This window comes from Bos indicus, chromosome X (assembly GCF_029378745.1).
Source record: "Bos indicus isolate NIAB-ARS_2022 breed Sahiwal x Tharparkar chromosome X, NIAB-ARS_B.indTharparkar_mat_pri_1.0, whole genome shotgun sequence".
Taxonomy (NCBI): domain Eukaryota; kingdom Metazoa; phylum Chordata; class Mammalia; order Artiodactyla; family Bovidae; genus Bos; species Bos indicus.
The window spans coordinates 134,360,555-134,386,908 of NC_091789.1; the positions used below are offsets into that span (position 1 = coordinate 134,360,555).

The 26,354-nt window shown below is 41.1% G+C and overlaps 1 protein-coding gene across 10 annotated transcripts in view; it reads left to right on the forward strand.

Annotated features, from left to right (window-relative positions):
- The window catches only part of ADGRG2 (adhesion G protein-coupled receptor G2), a 127,638-nt gene that overhangs the window by 33,875 nt on the left and 67,409 nt on the right, over window positions 1-26,354 (forward strand). For 7 of the 10 annotated variants that reach the window (XM_070784663.1, XM_070784660.1, XM_070784662.1 and 4 more), the window contains one exon: window positions 22,320-22,438. In XM_070784663.1, coding sequence (XP_070640764.1) covers window positions 22,321-22,438 — 118 coding nt within the window. In that variant the 5' untranslated portion in view covers window position 22,320. Of the gene's footprint in view, window positions 1-7,550; window positions 7,611-22,319; window positions 22,439-26,354 lie in introns of all 10 variants that reach the window. The other 3 variants (XM_070784656.1, XM_070784658.1, XM_070784659.1) reach the window with 1 other exon arrangement.

Sequence of the window (26,354 nt, forward strand, 5' to 3'; positions counted from 1 at the left end):
TAAAAGCAACTTATAATACGTGTGGAACATGAGTTTTAACAGCAGCTCTTTTGAGATACTGTGCCCTTTTTCTTTGCTTGCACAAGCCCACTACATCTTTATTCAGGCAGATCATGCCCATATGAGATGCTGTGTTCAACATAAATTTCTAACTACAACATTGATTATTACTATTAATTGAGAATTTGCTATGTGCCAGGGATTATTTTAGGTGTTTCATGTGTAGTGACACATTTATATGTCCCAACAACTGTGAGATGGATGCTGTTGATATTATCTCCATTTTATAGTTGGAGAAACTGAGGCACACAGATAGACTGAGTTAATTGCCCAAAGGTTTTAGGAGCAGCAGGTAGCAGAGCCAGAATTCAAAGGCAGGGGCTTTTGTCTCTTTAAACACTCTGCCATTTGCTTCAGGAGTGGGCACGGCGACCTTTCTTTACTGTGGTTAATATTTATTGACAATTCATGAGGAAGTTACTGAATATTCCTTCCTGAGATACCCCACCAGCTGACTTTCCCACTTGGGTTCATTTCCTTTCAACCTGACCCTTTCCAATGAGAACCCAAGAGATGGATTGAAATATTCTCTTTCATATTCATCTTGCAGTTTTTTACTGTGAGTTTTTTCATCTATTTCTGAGACTAATGTGTGTGTTATACTTTGGAAGAGAAGTAATCTTTACTTTTTTCCTCAGCATTCTAATTATCATTCTAGTTGAGTTGCTGGTTTCACCAGTAAAATGTTTTAGCCTCCATTCTCTGTGTAGCAAGCTTGAAGTCCACATGGCAGAAGGACTTCTAGGAGCTGCCTTTCTGCTATCAAGTTTTCTGACCCCTTGTAGAGTTCAAGGTCAAATTAACTGGCCCACACGGGATATCACATGACTTTCCTGCAGTGTATTAGAGTGAGTTATAGGGCTTCCCTGGTGGCTCAGATGGTAAGGAGTCTGCCTGCAATGCGGGAGACCTGGGTTCGATCCCTGCGTCAGGAAGATACCCTAGAGAAGGAAATTTCAATCCACTCCAGCATTGTTGCCTGGAAAATCCCATGGACAGAGGAGCCTTGCAGGCTACAGTCCATGGGATCACAGAGTCGGACATGACTGAGTAACTTCACTATAGACCTTCTAACAGGCAAGCCCAGTGTGCCTCCAGGTTCAAGGAGACTTTGGGGTCTGGTGGCAGAGTTGAAGCTTTGGGACCACTCATGTGATCTGCTCCAGATTTCCAAAAATGTCCGGGGAGTTAGACTTTTGCTGTAAGGGAAAAAAAACAATACTCTCTCACCACTTGGAACACCTCAGTTTTGGAAAAATCATTAAAAAAAAAAAAATGCCACGAAGCCACCCATGCTGCATCAGTGCTGGAGGGTCATTAGGCAAAAGGCAGCGTCCAGACACTTGTGGGAGGTATGATTTTTATGGGCTGTTTGTGTGTCCAGTTTTCAGAGGAGGACTTCACTGGGGTATTCAATGAAAACCATTGAACCTGTCATGCTGTTGTTTGCCAGGTTGCCTGGAAAAACACCCTGGGCGGGTCAAAGAGGGGAATACTTATTAAAAAAAAAAAAAAAAAAGATGGACAGCCCTGTTCTGGTGTGAGGCCAGGGCTCAGTGTCACAGCCAAATTCCCCGGTGAGAGAGGAGTTTCCACCAGCGCAGGCTTTCCCCACCCTACCTTACACCATCCTGTCTGAAAAAAATAATTCCACTTTCGGTGGAGCCAAGTAGAGTCACTTGAAGGCAGTGTAAACAAAAGGAGCAGGTAGTGTTGGTTGATGCTTGCAAAGAACATTCTAATGGGGGAGAAAAAGAAATGAAAAGACCAGCTAGCAAGTGGGAGGTTTTCCTGGCTGTATGAGAGCTGCTTGGAATGGCATTGACATCTGGTTTCTAAGGACCAGCCCAGCAAACCTAAAGCTCTAATGTAGGCAAACTCTCCTTGGGCATCTCTTCCCCATCTGTTCCCTTTTGCCCTCACTGAGCTAACGTCAGGTTCCCATCTCAATGCTCCTATTGTCTGTGTCTGACCCCGCAGGGCTCTCCCTGGTCATCCATGCCTGTGTTATCCCCACTCACCAGCAAAGCTGACTTGATCAGTTGAAATTAGCAGTCTTTAATGGGTGTCAGTGCCTTGCAAAAAGAGAAAAATCAAGCCTTGACAGGTGGTCTTTTAGTTATTAGTCAGAAATTAAGAACTCTGAGGGTAGGAGAAGAGTTCTATGCTAGGCTGCCTTTAACAGGGCAGCCTCTCCTTCAGTCCTGCTGATAACGGAACAAGTTTCTTAGTCCTCCACCTCCCAAACACACAAAAGATAGAACCAGTCACTCCCATATTTGTGTCCTCAAAGCTCTTACTTAGAACTCCAGCACATTTTATAACACTGTTCATCTGTGAGTAGGAATTGGAATGAAGATGTTTCTGGCTTTTCCAAAACAACCCATTTAGCCTTTCCCAGTGCAAATAATGGGCCAGCCTCCATTTAGAAGGGAGTCTTAATTAGGAGCCAACTTCCTATAGATGATGTTATCAACCGTCAAAGGCTGCTAACAGGAGGATTTAGCTGTGGACTGAGAAGTCACTGCTGAGCTAGGTGAGGTGGGAGTCCTGGGTGACCTTGATAAGAGTAGCACAAAATCCTGTTTGAAATCATTTCCAGAGAGGTTGGGAAGAGAGAGAGTGGCCATAGCAAGTATGGACAAGCCCTGAGCAGGTTCAGTGAAAGGACTAGTTACAAGGAAAAACTCTGCTTCCTCGAAGAACTGTTTTCTCCTCTTCATGGATGAATTCAGAATGGAACGTGATTCTTTTTCTCTTTGGGCACCAGAGAGCCCTGTTTGTGGTTTGATATTTGATAATACAAATGTGAAGTCCTTATGTCCTTGCTATTTGTTTTCTAATGCCCCTCCTTGGTTTTGATCTCCTTTTCTAATGTGTGTTCTCCTTGAATCTGCTTTTTTTTTGTGCAAGGAGAGAGAGGGAATCAGAATGGCATCTTGTCATCTTTGGTCTCCATTGTTGAGTACCTCTTGGCCTTTTGTCTGCCATAAATCACCATACAAGTGGAAGGCATAATTGCTATCAAGAACAGATGAGAAGGAGGACAAGTAATTCTCTTTATACAGAGGGGTTCTATGGATAGTTGTGGAACATGAGAAGGGAGATACTGGAAGACACCTGAGGCAATAAAGCCTTCCTCAGCTCTTCCAGAAGCTGGCATTGAGAAATCGAGAAAAAAATCCTAGCAGTGTGTTCCAGAGGGTGTACTTCTGATTTACTCTTGTTGATGGAAGCAGTAAAACCCCTGTTGGCCTGACAGTTTGATGGTCAGTCTCTGAATACCTTCACGCATGCACCTAGAGAAGAAGCAAACCTCTGCAGGGAATCCTAGGGAGAAAAGAGTTCCATTGAAAACACCATTAAGAAAAGTGACCATTTATCCAACCCTGACATCTAATTTGCCCTTTCTAAACATTTAATGTTGTAACCACAAACAGATGACAGGTTCCAGGACGCCAGGGAAAAGTAAGCTTTTAAAAAGTCTGTGAAAACATCGTTCAGGGGAAAAAATAAGTTAGAGTGGGAGTAAAGTACAGACTATAAATGAGGAAGAGGAAAGAAAAGCGTTTTAAGAAATGACCTTCTTGTGGCTTCTGAGTTGTACCAAGTGGTTTGATGTCATTAGCCAGATGATCCTATTGATTTTCTTATATTCATGTAGTGAACAAATGGAAATCTAAGCATTTTCCCACTTCATAGTGTGTTGTTTCCTATAGTTATAAATATATCTTCCAGTCACTTAGGGTGGCCAAGTAAGGGAAGGGGTCTTGGGCTATGCTCCTTAACCCTTGGGTGTCTGGCCTGACAGGCCCATTTTCTTATTGTATGTCCCCTCTGCTGACAAGGAGTAACAGGGCAAGGGGGTGGCTAGGACGCCTCAGGAGTCTACTCCACAAGTCACTGTGATAAATGACTCTCCCAGGGAGATTTTTACCAGTAAATGCCCAGAGGTGGGCTGCAAACTGCAAGAGTCCACCCTTTTGCCTGCCAGTCCCAGAAACATCTTTCCCATCACTTTATGAGCACGTCCCAGAGACCATGTGAGATGCCTAGAATCTGTTTTATGTGGGCTTCAGAGGGATGGGTTAGGAGGAAATGAGACCGACTTTGAATTGAACTAGCCCAGGCCACTGTCTTTTGTGCTTTGTGGGTTCTTAAATGGGTACCTGTAGTACTCACAGAGAAGGAAATGGCAACCCACTCCAGTATTCTTGCCTGGAGAATCCCAGGGACGGAGGAGCCTGGTGGGCTGCCGTCTATGAGGTCGCACAGAGTCAGACACGACTGGAGCGACTTAGCAGCAGCAGTACTCACAGAAGGAAAAGAGAAATGCAAAAAGCATGGGGGGAATAATGAAAGGGAGGAAAGGTAGCTAGAGAGGAAAAGAAAGGTGAAGAGGAAAGGAAGAAGGAAGATGCATAAGTTAGCTTTTTCTGTGTAACAAAACACCCCAACATTTAGTGGTTTAGATAAAGCCACAGCCATGTCATTTGTTCCCAGTTCTGGAGTCTGCAATGTGGGCTGGGCTCTGCTGGAGTCTATTTGCTCACTCATGTCCCTGCAGTCAGTCCCCTGCCAGTCAGCTAGATGACTGTGCTGGAGGTTGGCACAGTAGTGGTAAGTGGTAAGTGGGCACACATGCCTTTAACCACCCAGCAGGCTAACTCAGGCTTGTTCTCCCTCTCACATAGTGGCTCGAGGTTCCAGGAGCAGCAGGAAAGTGCAAACTTCCATAGTCACACACTTTTTAAAAGAAATATTTGGCCACACCATGTGGCACGTGGGACTTTAGTTCCTTGGCCAGGGATTGAACCTGTGTCCCTTGCACTGGAAATGTGGAGTCTTAACCACTGGACCTCCAGAGAAGTCCAAAGCACTTTTCAAGCTTCTGATGGCATCACATTTGCCACTGTCCTGTTAGGCAGAGCAAATGCGAGTCCATCACACATTCAAGAGGTGGGGAAAGAGATCCCGCCTTTTGCTAGGAGGAGTTGCAGTCACAATGCAGATGGATTGGCATACTGGCATAGGGAGAATTTATGGCCAGTTTTGCAATCTCCCACAGAAGGGAAAGGCTAGAACTCTTTTGCTGGCAGGATTGGCAGAGATGTAGCAGTGTAGAGATTAAGGCCCTCACCTTGAATTTTAAAATGATACTATAAATCACCAAGTTCCTATATTCCACAGGTTATCTGTCCAATAGGGCTGGATAATAATGTAACCTCTTACTCATTTCCAGTGGGAACAAGAAAAACTTTATGGGCAAAAGTTTCCTCCTCTTTTACTCCCTGGAATTGGACTAAGGAGGAGTTAAATGCTTAGTACGTCTCAAGTGGCAAATGTATTTGGAAACAGAAAACTTTAAGGCAGTAGACTTAATTTCTAACTTGCGTTGAAGATGCAACAAAAACTTAACAAAGGAAAAACTGGGAACTTTTCCTGGTGGTCCAGTGGCTAAGATTCCAGGCTCCCAATGTAGGGGACCCAGGTTCAATTCCTGTCAGGGAACTGGATCCCACATTCCGCAACTAAGAGTTCGCATGCCACAATTAAGACCCAGCACAGCCAAATATAATTTTTTTTTAAAAAAGGAAAAATTGACATGGTGGTGTTCTTAGTTACTTGGTGAGACCCATCCTATACCTAAAATTGTTTGTTTTTTTCCTCATCTGTGTATCTTTTCATCATATTTCATTACTGAAAACAGTGTCAAAGCATAGTTTAAGTAGAGGAAAATGCTCAGAATTTGTTGCTATCCAGTGGAAAGAGGAGTTGAGAGTTAATTAGAAAGCCTCAGGTCTGGCAGTTGGAATTGATTTAATGCAGCAGTAGTTATGTAAATTCAGTTTTCTTCAGGAAATGTTTTCATACAAAAGGAAGAAAGTCCATGTCTAGTAAACTTTGTATGAATATAGCTTAATGTAAGACTGTCATTAAAAAAATCAAGTAGGTGTTTTTGTGAAATAGACAACGAATGCTCTGAGAAAGAATTCATTGGTACATCCTTACCTACAGATTCACTTTTAAGATGGTAATTGTTTATACCCTAAGGAAAGGCATGCCCTAAGTTTGGAAATGCCTTTAGTTCTGCCATGTTGCAGGGAGACCTGTGGTTGCCTCACCCAGGGGGTCGGGTCTGCTGATCAAGAAGTCATTCGAAGGGGGTCCCTCCCTTTGTGCTCCTTAATACCCTCTTCAGCTCTGGGCAGAGGTAACCATCAACATTCTAGCCCATGGGGTACATTTGGAAAACCTCAAGCTTAGAAAGGGGAGGGAAGGAGAAGAGGGAAACTGTAGGATGAAGGAGAGTAGAAGGGAAGAGAGGATGAAAAAACTGGAGAGGAAGGAGGAGAGAAAAGGAAACGTTCAGTGCCACAGAAAAAACATCATTGGACCAACCGTCCAAGAGGTCTGCCAGCTCCTTACCCTGGCCTGGTTCATTCCACCTCTGACCTGGCATCACCAGTGCCACTAAAGAGGTCATCTTTGCATGGGACTTCCATTGTGGTCTAGTGGTTAAGAGACCACTCACTTTGCATTGCAGAGAACTTGGGTTCAATGCCTAGTCAGGGAAGTAAGATCCCTCATGCCTCAGAACATGGAGCCCATGTGCCACAAGTAGCGTGAGTCTTTGTGCTGCAATGACAATTTCATGTGCTGCAGCTAAGACCCAGCGCAACCAAATAAATGAATAAATATTACCACTGATGTAGTGATTCTGCCAAACAGAATATCACCCATAAATAAATAAATATTAAAAAAATAAAGCAGTCATTTTCTTAGATGTTTCAGAAAGCAATTCCTTCTACAATTTAACAATGCTCTGAAGCAAGATGTTTCTCTTAATTTAAATCCTTTGGGCTGTAGTTTAAAGCTACCTTCTAGCATTGCCTTGTGCCCACGGCAGAGATGAAGACCACCTCCCTGTCACGGTTCTTCTCTGAGGGCCTTGTGTACATCATGGGTATTATTCCTAATCCGTCGTAACCTCCACCTGGACTTGCAGTGTGGATTTTTTCCAGTCTATTCACAGATTATGTTTTTAATACATTTTCCTGGGTTGTCTGCTCCATCCCTCCAGGTCCCTTTTGACCATTCTCTGCTTTGCTTTTGATGCTTCAGCAGCATCAGACTGACTCTAGCCCTGCCCACTCTGTGCCAGTCTTTGGCTCTGTGTCTCAGTTGAGGCACTTACCTCTTCATGTAAAGAGAGTTCCACATCCTTTAAGATGCAGCGTGACTGTTACCTTCTGGAGGAACCTGCCAGATTCGTTTTCCTCTGCCAGCTTAGGTTCCCTTCCTTGAAGCTCCCACTGTACCTGGTTCATACGGAACTTCTGGAAAACCTAGCAGTCTGCATTCAAGCTCTTATGGTCCTGTTGGCTAAGTGCCTTTGGCAAGGGTGTAACCTGAACACCCCTGTTCTTTGGCATACAGTAGGCCTTCAGTAGAGTTTTGTTCAACTAATTATCTTTGCAATCTTACAGAACCATCTCAGTTGGACTCCTCTTGAATGGTGGCATCCAGAACTGAACCAGTCTGTGCAGGTAAAGATCCTATTAGGTGGGGTCCCCTCAGTAATGGGGCCACCACAAGGTTTGACAACCATGCTTGTTTGTTCCTCGATGGCCATACTCACCATTCTGTAGCCAAGCCTGGCATATCTCTGACCTTCTTCTGTATCTGCCCAGCAGCCTCACCTTCATCCTCTCCATCTGTGAAGTTTGCTTTTCCTACCACTGTAGAGAAGCTTACCCTTGCTTATTTCTGCTCCTCTTCCCAGTTTATTGAGGCTTTTGGTCCTTTTTCCATGGTGTTGGTGTCTTTGTCAGGAACTGTGAGCCACTCTCTGCCCCACAGTCTGGGCCACTAAATAATCATTAGGTTCTCAATGAAGCAGTGAGCCCTCAGGATGCTGCACATCACATCACTGGTTTTGTTTTAGTTGCTCCTTGGACCAGCATCACATTACCCAAGAGGACAGTGGGCAACTCTCTGGAGCTGCAGTTACCTGTGCAGTTACCCAGTGGTTTCGTTGATTATCCCAGGATGTGTGGACCCCACAGTCAGCACCTGGGCCTCTGAGCAGCCAGTGAGTACAGGTGTTCCAGTTCTTGGATGCAGCCGCTCTGAGCTTCCTCTGCTCTGGAGCTGGGCTCTGAGTACAATCAGAGATAATTTCCTTCCCGTCCAAGCCACTTTGTATGGTCTCTCTCTCTCTTTTTTTTTTTTTTCTGGTTATGCTGGTATTACCCTGGGTTTTAGCCAGCTTGATAAATAGAGGAAGTTGGATGCATTTCCAGCCTTCATGATGTCATGGTTTGGGGCAGTCTGCAGCTGTGGGAGGTTTCAATTAATCCTAGCAATTGGTGAGTTTGCTGTTCTTCTCTGTGAAGCTTCTCTGTTCTGTGCCATGTCTTACATAAGTCAGTATGGTTCCTTTTGTGACTTGCCCTTTCCTTTCAATGATGTAAGAAGCCCAAACATTGGCAGGCACTGTGTTTTGTTACTGGAGTGCTGGTGCTGATCCTCATCAGATCCCGAGTCCTGCTTAGTTTCTTGTGGAGATAAAGGGCAGTGGACATGTGGCAGCGATAGTGGCAAAGACAGATCCAGAGGCTGATGGATGGGCAGTTCTGTAATTAAGTTTAGGCCTCTGTGTCCATCAGCCATTTTCACATCATTGCTTTTGACATTTCTTTTCCACAGCTTGCTCAAGTGAGTTCTTGCTCCCTGGCTGGGTAGCTGGTTTCTTGGCTCTGAGAGCAGAAGTCTTTGTGCTCTCAATGGGCCTTTCTAATTGTGCTAGAGTGGGTCCAAGGGAGACGGTGTCCAGCTGAGCTAGTAATGGCCTTATGTTCTAGTTAGTCTCCCTCTGAGCTTATGCGTTCTCTTTGAAAAACCTGGATGGCTTGGCCCAGCCTCCCTCTGTTCTGCCTTTTGCTAGAAAAAAAATATATGTAACTGTATAGTCATACGTGCGTCTGTGCCCATGTTCTATTGGCCTTTGTCCTTTCCCCCATCACATGCCTCTCTATGGAGGCTTGGTGGGTTTCCTTCCAGGCTTTTTTGTATGTGGCCACACTTGTCACTATACAAATAAGCATACATATATAGAGCTTTGTTTGTTTCTTAACATATCCTAGTAGCTACAGTATTAAGAAACTTGATTTTTTTGAATGACTTACACATATTGACAATCTCTATGTATCAACACATGTAGATCAACTTCATTTTTCTTAAGCATTGTATAACATTTCAGAATATGGATGGATCATCCTTTTTTTAACTATTCATTTACTGATGGATACATAGGCTTTTCCACCCTTATACAAAGCTGCAATAAGAGTATCTGTGTCTATATTTTTGTGTCTGTGTGTCGCTATTTCTGTAGGGACAATCTCTGGAATTAGAATTTCTGGATCAAAAGATATGCACATTTAAAAATTCAAAACATAGCTCAACTGTTATCTCAAAGTTTATGTATCCACCAGCAGTGTAAGCAAGAGTTCATTTCCCATGTTCCCTTGAACATGCTTTCCAGTTTTGGGTATTATTAGGCTTTTTAATTTTTTCATGCAGTAGGCAAAACAAATTTCATTGTTGCTTGCCCTATTTCTCTACCTGAAAGTGTTCCAAAGGAGCAAAGAGAGACTCATGTTATTTATTAATAAACTTGATTTACTAGGCACCACTCAGCATGCTTTATTGTGGTTATCAGTAAGGTTTTGGAAGAGGCAATGTGTTTGAGTTGTGAAATTTCATCAAAAACTCCTATGTAGAAAATTCTCATTTACACAAATATAAAGTGAAATTATTTCCATACTCAAGTCACAATCAATTTGTTTCTTTGTTTGATTATTTTAATGTTTTACAGTTGTTAATCTTCCATTCATTCCATGTTGAGCATTGGTACATGTGTTTATAATTTGTTCATCCTAGGACAGGACATCTTTCTTGGCTTTCCTTTTTGTCTTTAAACATTGGTTAATGAAGTTTTTCTGACATACTGGGCTTTTTTAAGAACTAGTCCTTTTTTTCCCTCTTAAAGAGCATATAATCAATAGTAATTCACCATGACTTCTTATTTCCTCTTTGAATTCATATCCTGTGTCCTCCTGGAGCATTGAACTTCTGTCTTAACAGTTTGTTAACTGAAGCCAGGAGTAGATCAGTTGGTTCCAGGATCACTCTATAGATAGTTACCTCTTGCAGTTCTTGATTTGAACATCGTTATGTCTGTATTTCTCATGAGGGGAGAGCATGGTGTGAAGTGACTGTCATCTTTGAGCTGATAGCTGTGCCCATATTTTGGTTTTGAAGCAAAGCATGATGGAATATTCTGAAACATACAAGTCAGGTGGTCAGTAATGTGCTCTCTCCTGAGTGGGCACATGATTTCCTTTCCCCAGAGTGCATCTGCCTTGGCCTTCTCTCAGGTCATTGCCAGTGCCTCTGTCTCCCCCTTCCAACTGTGAGCCAAACTGGACAATCAATAGAGAGTTATTTATTCAGCTCCTCTGTGGATAAAGAATTCTGCCCTGGGCTTTGGGGATGCAAGTGCCATAAATGACACCCAATCCTTGATATCAGGGAGTTTAGGTTCTAGGGAAATTAAGTCACAAAAACTGAAGAAAGGGCTAATGAAGTAGAGTCTCTCAAAAAGACCACCCTGCCTCAGAACTGATCACTTCATTGTTCAGTGCCACTGTGATGTGGTTGATGAAGCCCGAGTAGTAATACAGGCTACTAAATATTAACAAGGTCAGCCTCCAAACTGACTTTGTCTTGTCTTCCAATTTGTAATAAGTTCCTTAAGAGTAAGGTTTTCTTCCTCCATTTCTTTTGTAACTCTGCTGCCAAGTTCAAGCCTTCGTAGACAGCAAGGGGTCTAGAGTCCTTGGCCGATGTGCTCACTGTACTACTGAAGCATCATGGTGCCAAGAAGGCCTGGTTTCCATTGGTCTAATTCTTTGCTTTTTTAAAATTTTTTAGACTTGTGCAGAAATCTGCACAAGTTCTTCTGAACTTCCTGCCAGGTGAGTGAGTCTCTTTCTGTGTGAAAATGTAGAAATGATGAACATGTTTGTTTTTCGTTTCAAATTACCCCCCTCAAGTCTCCCTCCCCTTAAACACTGTATTCATTTTGTTGCTTTGTTTGTCACTCTTCACTCCCACTTGGAGCCTTCTTTTCTTCAGACATTTTCTCTTCCTTGGTGATTCTGTCTCGTTGACCTATTTCTTCTCAGTAATCCAATTGTTTTTGAATAACTTCAGTAATGGGTACAGATTTTGAAATTACATGGTGCAGTAAAATCTGGGGAAGGAGAAGGATCATTTACGTAGAATTCTTTGGGATTTTGTTTCACAGTTGTCCCCTTTCCATCTCCCTGGACTGGCTTCCCTATCTCTAACAGCATTTCTCATGTTTTGAAATGGACCATCAAAGTATTCTCTCTCTTACCCAAAGTGCTATGCATACATATATGGCTTCCAAAGACTCCTCCCCAACAGGTTTCTGCTCCTAACCCCCTTCTAAATACAACTTCTGAGGTCACTATTGACTTGGATTTCCTATTTCCTCTGAGACTCATAAATAAGGATGATTTCTGGTATAAATAATAAAAATCTTGTCACCAATGCAAATATTTATTATAGTTAATGTGAATTAGAATTCACATAGCTACAATAAATGCTGATAAGTTACTGTTAGAAACAAGGTTAAAACACTGGAGCAGAGTCACACAGCTAATAAATGACCAAGTGGGGACTTGGAACAGGAGTTGGCATGCATGCTCAGTCGCTTAGTCATGTCCAACTCAAGAGTACTAGAGTGTGTTGCCTTTGCTTCCTCCAGGGGATCTTCCCGACCCAGGGATCGAATCCGCATCTCCTGCTTTGGCAGATGGATTCTTTACCACCTGGCCACCTGGAGGTTGGCTTGATGTGACAACAAAAGCAAGGAAAGGCACAGAATGTTGGTGGGTGGTTCCCTTTCCTTAGGACCTTCCTTCCTCTCAAATACGATCTCCTGAGGCTCCAAACCCCATGTTTCTGCCTCATCTCTGCTCCTACCCCCCCAGCCTGATCAATACCTTGAGGATGCTTTGAAGGAGTCTTCTATTTCTCTCCTCTACATATTGATAGAATTATTATACAGCAATAAGTTCCAGACCAAATCAATTTTAAAAATCTTTTTTGAGTGCCTACTGTGATTGGAGTTGCATGTTGTGAGGGTTGGGGTGAGGTGAGGTGGAGACTAAGTCTATGTAGGACAAGATACTACGTTCTGGTGCTTTGTTTTGGTTTTTAGATCAAGTTGAGTCTCATGGACTATGAAGAGAAAGTGTCTTTTAAGTAAAAAAACAAAAAACAAAAAAAAAACACCCACCATTTATTTGGCCACACCAATGACTGGTGAATCTAAACAGTGTCTGTAAGCTCTTGAGGGCAGGATAGATACCTGTCTTGTTTAATGTAGTACCTTGAGTCCCTAGCATAGTACCTTGTATGTAATAGAACCTCAATAAATGTTTGTGAACTAGTTGAATGAATGCAAGAAATAATTCTGAAGTCTATTTACATTTAGTGCTAGGGTATACTATAAACTTGTCTTCTAATTATGCTTGTAATAATAGCCAACATTTCTTGTCTATACTAAGATCTTGATTATATGGCCTCATTTTATCACTGTAGAAGCCTATAAAGTAGATTCTATTGTTACCTCCAGTTCTTTGGAAGAAAAATTTAGGTCCAGAGAGGTTAAGGAACAGGCCAAGGTTACACTGTTAAGTGGTGGAACTTAGATTTGAAGGCAGGCAGATGACTTCCCAGGATAAGGCAATGGCACCCCACTCCAGTACTGTTGCCCGGAAAATCCCATGGAGGAACCTGGTAGGCTGCAGTCCATGGGGTCGCTAAGAGTCAGACACGACTGAGCGACTTCACTTTCACTCTCCACTTTCATGCATTGGAGAAGGAAATGGCAACCCACTCCAGTGTTCTTGCCTGGAGAATTCCATGGACGGAGAAGCCTGGTAGGCTGCAGTCCATGGCATCGCACAGAGTCGGACACGACTGAAGCGACTTAGCAGCAGCAGCAGATGACTTCCCATGTGTGCTCTTGTACCTTATGCTTTTCTGCATATGTTTTAAACATGAGCATTAGGGGAGGAGCCTGAAGAGTGAGGGCAGAAGAAAGTAGGCTTTCACTTTGCCTTGGGTAATTCAAACACGGGTAGTCAAGAGGGTCGGAGAAGGCAATGGCACCCCACTCCAGTACTCTTACCTAGAAAATCCCATGGATGGAGGAGACTGGTAGGCTGCAGTCCATGGGGTCACTAAGAGTCGGGCACGACTGAGCGACTTCACTTTCACTTTTCACTTTCATGTATTGGAGAAGGAAATGGCAACCCACTCCAGTGTTCTTGCCTGGAGAATCCCAGGGACGGGGGAGCCTGGTGGGCTGCCGTCTATGGGGTCGCACAGAGTCGGACACAACTGAAGCAACTTAGCAGCAGCAGCAGCAGTCAAGAGGGTAGATTACAGGTAGGACAGTGGAGAAATTTGGAGATGAATGAGAGAGTGGAAAAATATAACACCTTTCACAAGGTCTTGTGAATATTTGTTTACTTTTAAGTATATAATTTATTTCTAATCTTACATATCTGGTATTGATTCACTTGTTTTATTGAATAAAGCTTTTTTCCCCTGCTGCGTTAGAAAGCATTTAGTTCGTATTAAGAAAGTCATTTTCACTTTGAAGACCAAACAAATTATTTTCCTTCCCTTTGCTCCTAGAGACAAGAAAGCTTTAAATTATCATCATGCTGTGTAGTTCACCATTGACTTTACTTTGGCTATGACAAATGATATCCAAAGCCGCTGTTTTGGAGTTCATATTCAGCCCTTAACAGTTAACCCACTTTCTGTTTAGAACTTTTTTTTTCTTTCTAGCGTACAGAATGCCGTTTCTCCTACAGCATTGCTGTCTGGCTTTAGTTCTTGGTGATTTTATCTTCAAAAAATTTTGTTGCTGAAGTGTGGAATAGTTCCTTTTGTCCTATATTTCTTCAAATTACAAGCTTTGAAATCGCTGCTAGACATTTTGGTGAGCATTCCAGAGAATTCTGTGAATAGTCTCATTTGGTTTATAAAGTGGGTAAAAACATGAGGACTTTCCTTGTCAGGTTTTGGCACCAGGGTTCTCCTAGCCTAGTAAGCATGAATTAGGCTGTTTTTTTGTCTGTTCTTTGACTTTTTGTGAGGTTGGAATTCCTGTGAAAACATCTGGGCTTGGAGTTTTCTTTGTGGGGAAAATTTTGAGACCTTTTAATTATACATCTATTTAGGTTTATTATTTCCTCTTGATTCCTTCTTGGAAAGTTATATTTTTTTTTCCTAGAGATACGCATATTTTTATCTAGATTTTAAAAATTATTGAATAAAGTTCTTACTAAGATCCTTTTATCTTTTATGTTTATAGCATTTTCATTTATATTGCTTTTAAAATTTTTTCTGTTGGTTATTCGCTTACACTTCTCTGTCTTTACCTCCTTCTGTAGCCTTCCCTCCAACCTCCTTGTAATTTTGCCACAATAGTCTTTTCAAAGAACAGCGTTGGCTTTATTAAAACCTTTATTTTATGTCTTTTTATCTTTTATTTTTTTATTACTTCCTTTCCTCTTCTTTGGGTTTATTTTGCTGTTCTTTTTCAAACTTCTTAAGGTACTTAACTCATTAATTTTCAGCCTTTCTCTTTTTTAAAATATGTGCATTTAAAATAGAAATTTCACTCTAAATATCTTTAGCTGTGTCCTGCATGTTTTGAGATTTAATGTTTTTATTATTGATATAGTCAAATATTTTCTGATATATGTTAGGACTTCTTTGACCCTAAAGTTATTTGTTAAATAATAGTTGAACTTTTTATTATAACTTAATTTTGTTGTGGTCAGAGAATGTAGTCCTTTTCTTTTTTCTAAATCTGTTTTTGAGACTTCTTTTATGGCCTGGTTGGCTTTCATAAATATTCCATGTGTACTTGAAAAGGTTATGTACTCTGTAAGGTTCATGTATGGTCATTAAGTCAGGTTAGTTTAATGTGCCATTCAAATATTCTATATCCTTAGTGACTTTCTTTGAATTTTATCGATTGTTGATAAAGATGTGTGGATCTCTCTCAATGTGATTGTAAATTTGTTCTATTTCTCCTTATATTCTGTTAAAAATACTGGTTTGTATATTTTGAGGCTGTATTATTAGTTGCATTCACATGTAGATTTGTTTAGTCTTCTTACAGAATTAATCCTTTTATGAATGCATCATTTTATTTATAGGTAATGCTTTTTGCTTTAAAGATAATTTGTCTGATATTAACATAAACATTAATTTTCTTTTGATTAGTAGTGGCATTGAATATCTTTTCCATCCTTTTATTTTCAAACTTTCTGTATCATTGTTCTAGTTGTGTGGTCGTAAACAGCATATAGTTGCATTTTGTATTTTTTCAGTCTTACAATCTTTGCCTTTTAATTGAATGATTTAGTCCATTTATTTTTCACACACAAATCATTGATTTGTGTGTTTAAACCCAGCATCTTTTATTTTTCCTCACTGTTCTCTGTTTCTTTTTCTCCCCTTTCTTGCCTTTCAGAATGGCTGAATATTCTAAAAAATCACCCCTCCCTGTACTAGTTAGGAAATTATATACCTCACTTCTGTTTTTTACTAGGTCTTATTGAATTTATAGCATCTACTCAGCTTTTCGATGTAATAAGATAATCAATACCTTTAGCCTCCTCTAGGATAATACAGGGACCTTGGAAGACCTTAATTTTTTTAATTTCACTTTTCATCTTCTAATTGATATGTTAAATATAGTTGCCGTGTTTTTTTTCTATCATGTTTCACTTATCCCTGCAAGATATTATTGATATTTTATATTTTGAATTTACCACTATACAGTACTACCCTTAACTCTGGGCAGCTGTGACCTCTGCCCTATGTCGCATGCTTTAAAGGCTCCCTCTCTGGCCCTTCCCTAGTCGTATCCCTCTCCAAAGGATGAGGACTTTTTTATACAAGGAAGGCAAGCCCAACTCCTCCCCCAACCCTTCTTTCTAGATTGTGTACTGGGAACCCAGGAGTCAGGTATTTCCTGTCCAGATATTTTGTATCTATTTCCAGGACCTGGGCAGTCCTCTTCTGCAGACAAGCCATGCTGCAGGTGTACATTCCTCTAGACCTGAGGGATGACCAAAGGATAGCTGCTTAAAGGAGAGAAGGGGGTTTAGATCTATGGACTGAGGTGTCAACATCTGTGTGCACAAAGCCTCTTGCAGTTTGAGATGGAGCCTTAGTGGAATAATAAGGGCAAACTGGATCTCCTTTCAAACTTTGACCTGTATATTACAAATGTTAGGAATGGGTCTGGTCACATTTTTTATTGCATCTCAGATCTTACATTTTTTGCCTGAACATATCTTTTAGGATTTATTTAGTGACGATTTGCAAGTAGGGAACAATATCACAGTTTTTGTTGATCTTCTGGTTTCCATTGTTGCTTCTGAGGTGATAGCTGTCCATCTTACAGATGCTCCTTTGGAGGTTAGCTGTCTTGTTTACTCTGGCTACGTTCACGATTTTCTCTGTGTTTTTGGTTTTCGTCAATTTCACTATTTTGTGTTTACATGTCGGTTCCTTTTTATTTATTGTAGAGGTTCTTTGGGCTTGTTGGATCTGTGGATAGGTGTGTGTGTGTTTTTTTTGTTTGTTTTTCTTACCAGTTTGGGGTCAGTCTGTCAGTATGACTTCAAACATTGGCTCTTGCTCCTTCTCTCCTCTTTGAATTTTGTTTAAGTGTATGTTAGACCTTGTGTTGCTTTTTTCCATGTCTCCCAACTGTTCTTTTGTATTTTGTATCTGGAGCTCAAGCTTGCTTCATTAGGCCCAAACCCTCAGGCATAAGTGGCTCCTTTGTTTGAGCAAGCTCTGGGAATTGGTCATGGACAGGGAAGCCTGGCATGCTGCAGGCCATGGGTTCGCAGTGTCCGTCGTGACTGAAGGACTGAACTGAACTAAACTGAACTTGCCTATATTATCTCCCTGAATTCCTCCTTTGGCTTCACCTTTGACCTGGTGATTCTTTTCTATCTTGTCAGCTCTCTGATATATTAAAGAAAATGCTTTTTAATATTTTATTCATGATTTTTAGTTGTCTCAGCAGAAGGTTTGATCTAAATAACCTAACCCAACATATTCTAGAAACACTGAAGAAAAAGAAATTGGAGATATTTGTTGTATCAGGATCTTTTAGTAGAGTTAAAATTGAAATTTAATTATGCTTTTAGTTTCTTGATTCTTTTTTTAAACATATAATCAAAGATTCTAAAGAAAACCAGCCCTGAGATTCTCTGACTTCTTTGACAGTTGAATGATCAAAGTCAGTTGCTTTTTCAGCTTTTAGTTCTTGATTTTATCTGCCCTCTTTAGTACCTCCTTTTACAATTTCTCCTTGTGCTAGTCTTGTTAGCCAACATTCATGATTCAGTGTAAATATCTCAAAGGCATAATATTTTCTAAAGATAGATTTATGATTTATTACCATTCAAGGTTGCACCGATGGTCTTTAAAAATATATATGTATACTATTTAATGAAATTGAAGAGATCTAGAATAATTTCTTGGAGTGGCATATAATTTCTTGGAGGGCCATGGCTTTCAGTCATGTAGCTTATGTACTGTCCAACCCTAGGGGTTGCCATTTACATCAGTCTACAACCCTAAGAGATGAATCTGGGATAATCTTTAATTTGTGGATGTGTTAATGTCAAGGTCTAGTTTTACCGTTCAAATGCCAGCAAAAAGTTTTCTTTGTCATGGATGTTGTCTCACAAGCCATCCTCAGCAACTTGAAATTTTGCTAAGAACCAGTGGCTCTTCAAGTCACCTCTGTTGATGACCTAGATTGCCTTGACCTAACCCATCTTAATCCAGGAGATGAGGAATAAATAGTTCCAGCTGAAAAAGATAAAAATGACTTTAATGTACAATGAGTAAGGGTTTCAAAATCTACAGCTTTCCCTCTTTGATCAGTGATCCCAGAAATGTCCTGACCCTGTAGGATGTTCTCTCGTTTATGCAGAGGGCAGTAGGGGTAGCACTATTTTAAATAGCATAAACTCCTTCTCCTATTAGGAAAGTATATATTCAGCCTTGAGGAAACATACTCCAGGCTTGACAGTGAAAAGCAGTCTTTTCAGTGATGCCAGGTCTGTAGTAAGTTCTTCCTGAGCCATATTTTCTCTCCTAGATGATTTCTGGAGTCACCCTTCATTTCCGGCCTTTCCTGCCGTCATCTGGGGATTGAGTGCAAGCTCTCTTCAGTGGAAAGGCATGGTTTATTTTGGTCAGAGGCCCAAGTCACAGCACATGTTAACCAGTCTCTGTGTCCCATGACTGATTTAACTTCGACCATAACTTATAAACCACTTATGCCCTACCCTCAAAGTTGGTAAAGCTCATGAATGAGGTTGCAGAAATTTTGAAAATTCTGTAATAGCATTTTGAGTTTGTTGTTTCATTTCGCCTTGGAAGTTTGCTTCCGAGGGGATCATTTCTCAGGAATGCCAGCATTGTGGCCTGGTAGAAAGAGTAGGAGTCCCACCAAACAAATGACCGTGACCCTTCCCCTGGAACAGGGATCCCTAACCTCTGGGATCTAATGTCTGATGATCTGAGCTGGAGCTGATGTAATAATAATAGAAATAACGTGCCTAATCAATGTAATGGACTTGAATCATGCTGAAACCAACACCCCTTTCCCCCTACCCCCTGGTCCATAAAAAATTTGTCTTCCATGAAACTGGTCCCTGATGCCAAAAAGGTTGAGGACCACTGCCCTGGAATATATTGGGCATCTTTCTATACCTATAGAACAAGAATCTCCGCTAGGTGAATTCTGAATTCCTTTCCAAAAACAGACTTCTCTGGTACTCTTTCTAGAACTAAAATTAGATACTTGTGCAATAAATCTTCTAAGTCAGCTCTTTGAATTCCAGGTGGAGTCAGGCCTAAGGCATTTGTATAGGAGAGTTTTTTTTGGTAGAGATTTGGTTCATTAAATACAGCTTTTTTAAAAAAGGAATGCTCCAGCAGAAGCAATATGGGAAGCTGCTGTATAGCACAGGGAGCACAGCTGGGTGCTCTTTGGCGACCTAAATGGGTGGGATGGTGGGGGGAGGTTCGAGGGAGAGGATATACACAGCTGATTCATATCGTCATACAGCAGAAACTAACACAACATTGTAAAGCAACTATACTACTGCAATCAAAAAAGAAAAAGGGAATGCTTTTGAAGGGGCAGCTGAGTTCAAAAATTAATAATAGATTATTTTTTAAACTTATATATGAAACTTATGCATATAAGTGTTTAATTCAGTCAATTTCTGGAACTGAACACATCATGTAACCAGCAAGCAGAATATTACCTGAACCTCAGAAGCCCCCTTGTGCCCACTTCTAATTGTTACATCCGCTGCTCCTTTCCAAGGATAATGACACTCCCAACCTCACTCCATCGATTGGTTTTGTGTGCTTTTGTTTCTCATCTGAATGGGATCACGGGCAACATGCATTCCTTTATGTCTGGCTCTTTTATCTTACAATATATTTCTGAGGTTCATCGATATTATTGTATGTAGCTGTAAGAGACACTTAAGTTTTTCTCCAGAGAGACATTGCTGTATCTTTGCACAACGATATTAGCATTATCGTTCAAGTGACTCATTCTGGAGGATCAGCAATATACCATTATGAACAGAGAGAGGATAAAAGTGCTGGAGAGGAGGGACAAACCAGAGGCGCTTTATAATTTATTAACATAGCATGTTATTAATATATAATACAATTTACAGTATTGATTTTAAAAATTTAAGTCCTCTTTGGAAGGAGGATTCACTTCCTGCCCAAGGACGTTATCTTGCCATGCATGTCCAAGGAAAGAATTACCTCCCTGGTACTGGCAATGGCTATTAAATTATAGGGTTCCTTTTATTAAAAATTTTTTTTGTTTATTTTATTTTTGGTTTCACTGGGTCTTTGTTGCTGCAGGAGCTTTTCTCTAGTTGTGGCGAGTGGGGGCTACTCTCTAGTTGCAGAGTGAGGGCTTCTTGTTGCGGTGGCTTCTTTTGTTGCTGAGCACATGCTCTAGTTGCATGGGCTCAGTAGTTGTGGTACATGGGCTTAGTTGCTCTGCAGCATGTGGAATCTTTGCAGACCAGGGATCAAACTGGTGTCCTTGCATTGTCAAGCAGATTCTTATTCACTGGACCAGCAGGGAAATCCAAAATTATAGGACTCAACAATTGCCAGCTTTTCCTGGAGACTGAGAAATCGTAATTTATTCCCATCTTTCCATGTCCTCATCTCTGTAATCCTCACACAGATGAGGTACAGGGTAGCTGTTTGTTTACTGACTGACTGAAGAGTCTACAGCTAGCATTTATAGTCCCTTCACAGTGCCAGCCCCTGTGCCCAGATGTCTGCTTTAATCACCACAGCAACACTATCAGGCTGGCACTGTTATCACAGTTTGTTAGGTGGGGAATCTTGGCCATTGGAAATAAGTTATCCAAAGTCACTCAGACATTGTGTGGCAGAACCAGGACCTTTGGCCCCATGCTTTTTAGCCTTCACTGTGGTGCTGCATACTGTCTATCTTGAGTTCAGGGAGGTGCAGTGGTGACTGGGTTTGTGGGTGCCCTGTGGCCGGGAGCTCTGCCAGCTGAGAACACATAGCCTAGTGTGTCCTGGCCCCTTCCCTGATGGCTGTGTAGAGGGAGCCTGCTCAGTGGGCTCTTGCTGCCTGAGCCCTGTAGGTGGATTGTGATTTCCTGGCTGGCTTTTTCCTCCCTCAGCATCTCACGCCAGCAACTACTGCTGGTGCTGACTACCTGTCCTGGAGTTCAGTTGGTCATCTCCTCTGCAGTTTTCTCTGTGTGCCGAGCTCCTCCCAGCCCCTGCCCCACCTCCACCACATGTATTTCATCTAGTTACCACCTAGTCAACCCTCACATCTCATCTAGTGTATATTGGCTCTCAATGAATATTTGTTGGAACGAAGTTAATAAATGAATGGTAAATAAGACTTTTAAATTCAGTACTGATACAAATTTTGCTTTTTGAAAAATGTTGACTCTGCTGAAAAATGTCGAGTAATAAAAATGGTAATGAATTAACATCTAATAAAGAGGAAATGGAACATATCCATCCTTTTACAGCCTAAGACATAAATGGGATAAGATTCTGTGACCTCTTCTGATTCTTAGCAGTTTTTTAACTAGCCTTTATATAGTGGTAATCGTTACATATGCAGCATTTTGTGTTTTTAAATTCCCCTTGATATTTTACAGGTATTGATGTAATAGGGGACAGCTAGTTGGATGTTGGATCTATTTCTTTGACTTTAACCTTTGCTTTTCATGGCGTTTGTTATTATGTGGTTTAGTCACTAAGTCATGTCTGACTCTTATGACCCCATGGACTATAGCCTACCAGGCTCCTCTGTCCATGGGATTTCCAGGCAAGAATACTTGAGTGGGTTGCCATTTCCTTCTCAATTTGTTGTTATAATCATACATAATGTCCTACCTCAGGGGACCCTGCCCCTCTGTCAGAATGTTAAACCAAAGTGCCTTTGTTCAGCTCACAGGGAGACAATCTGCCCCTGCCCTGTGAATGGCTACAGAAAGAAACATGTGCCCTCCTGTTTTGCAAGATAAATGGAAATGGCCTTTTTACTTTACTTCCTCATCTCCTCTCCCTCTCTGTTCTATAAAATAAACTGGCATCTAGACCCCATAAGATCAATTTTTGGGGGGACACTAGTCTACCAGCTTGCTGAATAATGTCATACTCCTTGTGTTGAATACCTCATCTCGTGGTTTATTGGCCTGTTTTGCTACAAGTAGAGTGAGCTTGGACTCGGTAACATTGATGCTTTCCATAAATCTACATGGACTACCTTGCCAATCATTTTTAATGTATATTATCCTAGTGGCTGGGTCACCCATAATAAACATGGGTTTTGCTTTTTGTAACCAGTGCCCACCTGGCATTGCCAATTCTCTGGAACTAGAGTATTTTAAAGGGAGGGGTGTTGCAGGTTGTCTTGCTTGAGGAACCGACCTTTGGACATTGCTATCTTACGATTATAGCAAGCTGTGATGATGTGTTTTCCCCTTACTTTATTTCAGGATGTTTTTCTCTGGTGGGCAGTGTGGCCATGTTGGCAGACCTGAAGAACTTTTACTGATGTTTAAGATAGCCCTTGTCGTCATTTTTCTTCATATTACTCTGGTTACATCCCTGGAAGGTAAGATGCTCATTTTCCTTTATCTTTTTTTCTGTTTTATCAGTGTGTATGTTTGTGTGTTTGGGATTTTTTTTTACAATGGCAAAATTAGTGTAAAACATTTTAACAATTTTTAAGTGTACAATTCACTGGCATTAAATGTGGTTCACAATTTTGTGTAGTCATCACCACTATCCATTTCCACAACATTTTCATCATCTCAGATAGGAACTTTGTACCCATTAAGCAATAACCTGCCTCCCCGCTTCCTCCCAGACCCTGGTAACCTCTGTTCTTTCTGTCTTTATAATTTTTCCTCTTCTAGGTACCTCATATAAGGAATTATACAATATTTGTCCTTTTGTGCATGGCTTATTTCTCTTAGCATAATGTTTCCAAGGTTCATCCACGTTGTAGCATGTATCAGAATTTCATCTCTTTTTAAAGCTGAATAAATGCTCCATTGTATCTGCATATCATACTAAGTTTATTTATTCAGTGTTAATGGCATTTGGGTTATTTCCATCTTTTGGGCTACTATAAATCATGCTACTGTGCACATTGTTGTGTAAGTATCAGTTTGAGTCCCTTCTTTTGAAAGTAGAATTGCTGGTCATAGGTAGTTCTATGTTTAACATTTTAAGGGTCTGGCAAACTGTTTCCCACAGTGACTGCACTATTTAACATTCTTACCAGCAAGTCACAAGGATTCCAAGTTCTCTATATCCTCACTAAAATTTGTTACTTTCTGTTCTTTTGATAATGGGTGTGATACGGTTTTTGTTTACATTTCCTTAATGATTAGTTATGTTAAATATTTTTTCATGTGCTCATTAGAATCATTTGTGTATCTTCTTTAGAGAAATGTCTATTCAAATCTTTGGTCCATTTTTGAATTGGATTGTTTGGGAGTTTTTGTTGTTATTAAGTTTTTGGAGTTCTTTATATAGTCTGGATATTAATCCTTTACCAGATATACGATCTGCAAAAATTTTCCCCATTCTGTGGGTTGTCTTTTCACTCTTTTAAGTAGTGTCCTTTGATGCATAGAAGTTTTTAATTTTGATAAAATCCAGTGTATCTATTTTTACTTTATTGCCTGTGCTTTTGCTTTTATATCAAATAAATATCATTAAGATTTTCCTCTATTTTTCTTCTAAGAACTTATAGTTTTAGCTTTTATGTTTAGGTCCTTTGATCCATTTTGAGTTCATTTTGTATATGGTGTGAGGTAAGGATCCAACTGGGCTTCCCTGGTGGCTCAGCAGTAAAGAATCGGCCTGCAGGGAGGGAGGAGGGAGGAGGGTTCAGGATGGGGAACATGGGTACACCTGTGGCGGATTCATTTCGATATTTGGCAAAACTAATACAATATTGTAAAGTTTAAAAATAAAATCAAATTAAAAAAAGAATCTGCCTGCAATACAGGAGCTGCAGGAGACTCTTGTTCAATCCCTGGGTCAGGAAGATCCCCTGGAAGAGGAAATGGCAACCCACTCCAGTATTCTTGCCTGGAGAATTCCATGGACAGAGGAGCCTGGCATGGGGTCACAAAGAGTTGGACATTACTGAAGCGACTTAGCATGTGCACGCACAAGGATCCAACTTCATTACTTTACATTTGGATATCCAGTTTTCTTAATACCATTTGTTGAAAACACTGTCTTTTCCCCATTGCATAGTCTTGGCACCTTTGTCAAAAATTAATTGACCATATATGTGAAGGTCTGTTTCTGGTGCTTATTTGTTTATAAAAGTAGCTACTCAAAGGCACCTCCATATGGAAATTTAAGGGAGATAGAGAATCACACTAATGAAGCATTATTTTCAGAAAAGAAGATCTCTATAAGCTTATGAAAGAAGGAGAAAAGGTACCTGAGGAGGGCAGTAAAAAGACCAGAATTACCAGGGCTGCAATATGTTTGGGTACAACTCCCAAAAGAATATAGTGCTGTGCAAATATAAAGAATCATTACAGGAACTTCCCTGGCCATCCACTGGTTAAGACTGCACTTCCACTGCAGTGGGCTTGGCTTTGATCCTTGATCAGGGAACTAAGCTCTCACATGCCACATGGCGTAGCCCCCTCCCCCTCAAAAGAATCATTATAAAGAAGACACTATTAAGGACACACAGAAATACCTTTCTTATTTAGAAGAAAATTGCAGGACCAAAGAATCTTTGTTGGATAAAACAAATATGTACTGGCAGCAAACAGTGTAAGTATAACACACATGGATGCACACAAATAGAAAACTTCACAACAGACTTGTACACAATTGGCAGTCTTTCAAAAGTAGGCACTGGGGCATATTGTCAAGGAGCCACGATACTTTACACGAAGAAATAAAGAGTCAATATGTATTGACTACTTACAGTGTGCTGGGTCTCTATGTGTTTTGCATATCAATACATCCAGTCTCTTAAGCTGCTAAACCAAGTCTGTTGAGGGGAAATCCTAGTCTTAGCACCATTTCACAAATCAAGAAACTCAGGCTCAGAGAGAGAAGTAACTTGCTCAAGGAAGTGGCTGCTGTGGGAATTGTACCTAACTTGGAATTTTGTACTTGTAACCACAAAACCAAAGTTTCCAAACTTGAGTGTACATCAGAATCACCTAGAAAGCTTGTTAAGACAAACCCATCCATGAGAGTTTTGGATGAGTAGCTTTGCGGGGGCCCTGAGAATTGGCATTTCTAACAAGCTCCCAGGTGATGTTGATGTGACTGGTTCAGAGGCAATCCCATTGCCTCCACAACTGGCAGAAGACATAAGTAGGAAGAGAGAACTCCAGATATACATCATGGGATACAAACTCTGTTGTGGCCATGTGACGTTCTTATAAACTGTGCTCACTCACCATCTCCTTGGGGCATCTTAATGTAAGTATAAGAAATTACTCGTACCCTGCACACTGACATCCCTGTGGGATTGTCAGGGCAAAAATCAAACGTCCTCACTTTACTGATGAGTAAATGTCCCCAGGGACATTATTGGTTAGGAAGTGGTGGAGCCAGACTAGATACTAGATCTTTGGTCTCATGTTTCAGTGCTTTTTCCACCACAGGGTAGATGAGGAACAAAAGTGGAACACGAAGGGGAAAAATCATCCAAAGGAAAGCTGCTTGGTAGAAATAAGTCTGTTTTGAAGAAGTATATTTAAAAATGATGAAAATAGGGGCTTCTGTGAAGCCAGAAGGTGGTCCAGTGGTTAAGAATCCACATGCCAATGCAGGACACACGGATTCAATCCCTGATCTGGAAAGATGCCACATGCCGTGGAGCACCTAAGTCTGTGGTACCACAGTTACTAAATCTGTGCTCTAGAGCTTGGGAGCCACAACTACTGAGCCCACCATGTTCTACAGCTACTGAAGCCCGAACGCCCTAGAGCCCGTGCTCCACAATGAAACTGTAGCCCCTGATGGCCGAAACTAGAGAAAAGTCCACACAGCAACGAAGACCAGCACAGCCAAAAGTAATAATAAAATTAATTAATTAATTTCAATAAATGGTGAAAATGGGCCAGGTAAACAGGAAAGGGCACGGCTCTGACACCAACCCGAGCAGGGAAAACCTGAGTGGATGCTAAGGTCACTGAATGTATTTCTTGCTCTGGCTCTCTGATGAATTGATTTCTTCAGGCAGTGGTTCTCAGAGTGTGGCCCCCAAACAGGCAGCATCAGCATCACCGGGGAGGTTTTCAGAAGTGCAGATTCTCAGGCCCAGCCTAGACTTGGTGGGTTGGGAACTCTGGGGGTGAGGCCCAGCCATCTGTGCTTAAATCAGCCCTCTGGGTGTTGTTGATGCCCACCCAAGCGTAGAACCACGGTCTTAAAGAATTGGCTGAAACTTTACTGTGCCGCATGATATAGTAGAATATGGTGAGATCCAGGGTTCGAGCCCTCCACATGCCTGCCATCTGCTATTGTATGAT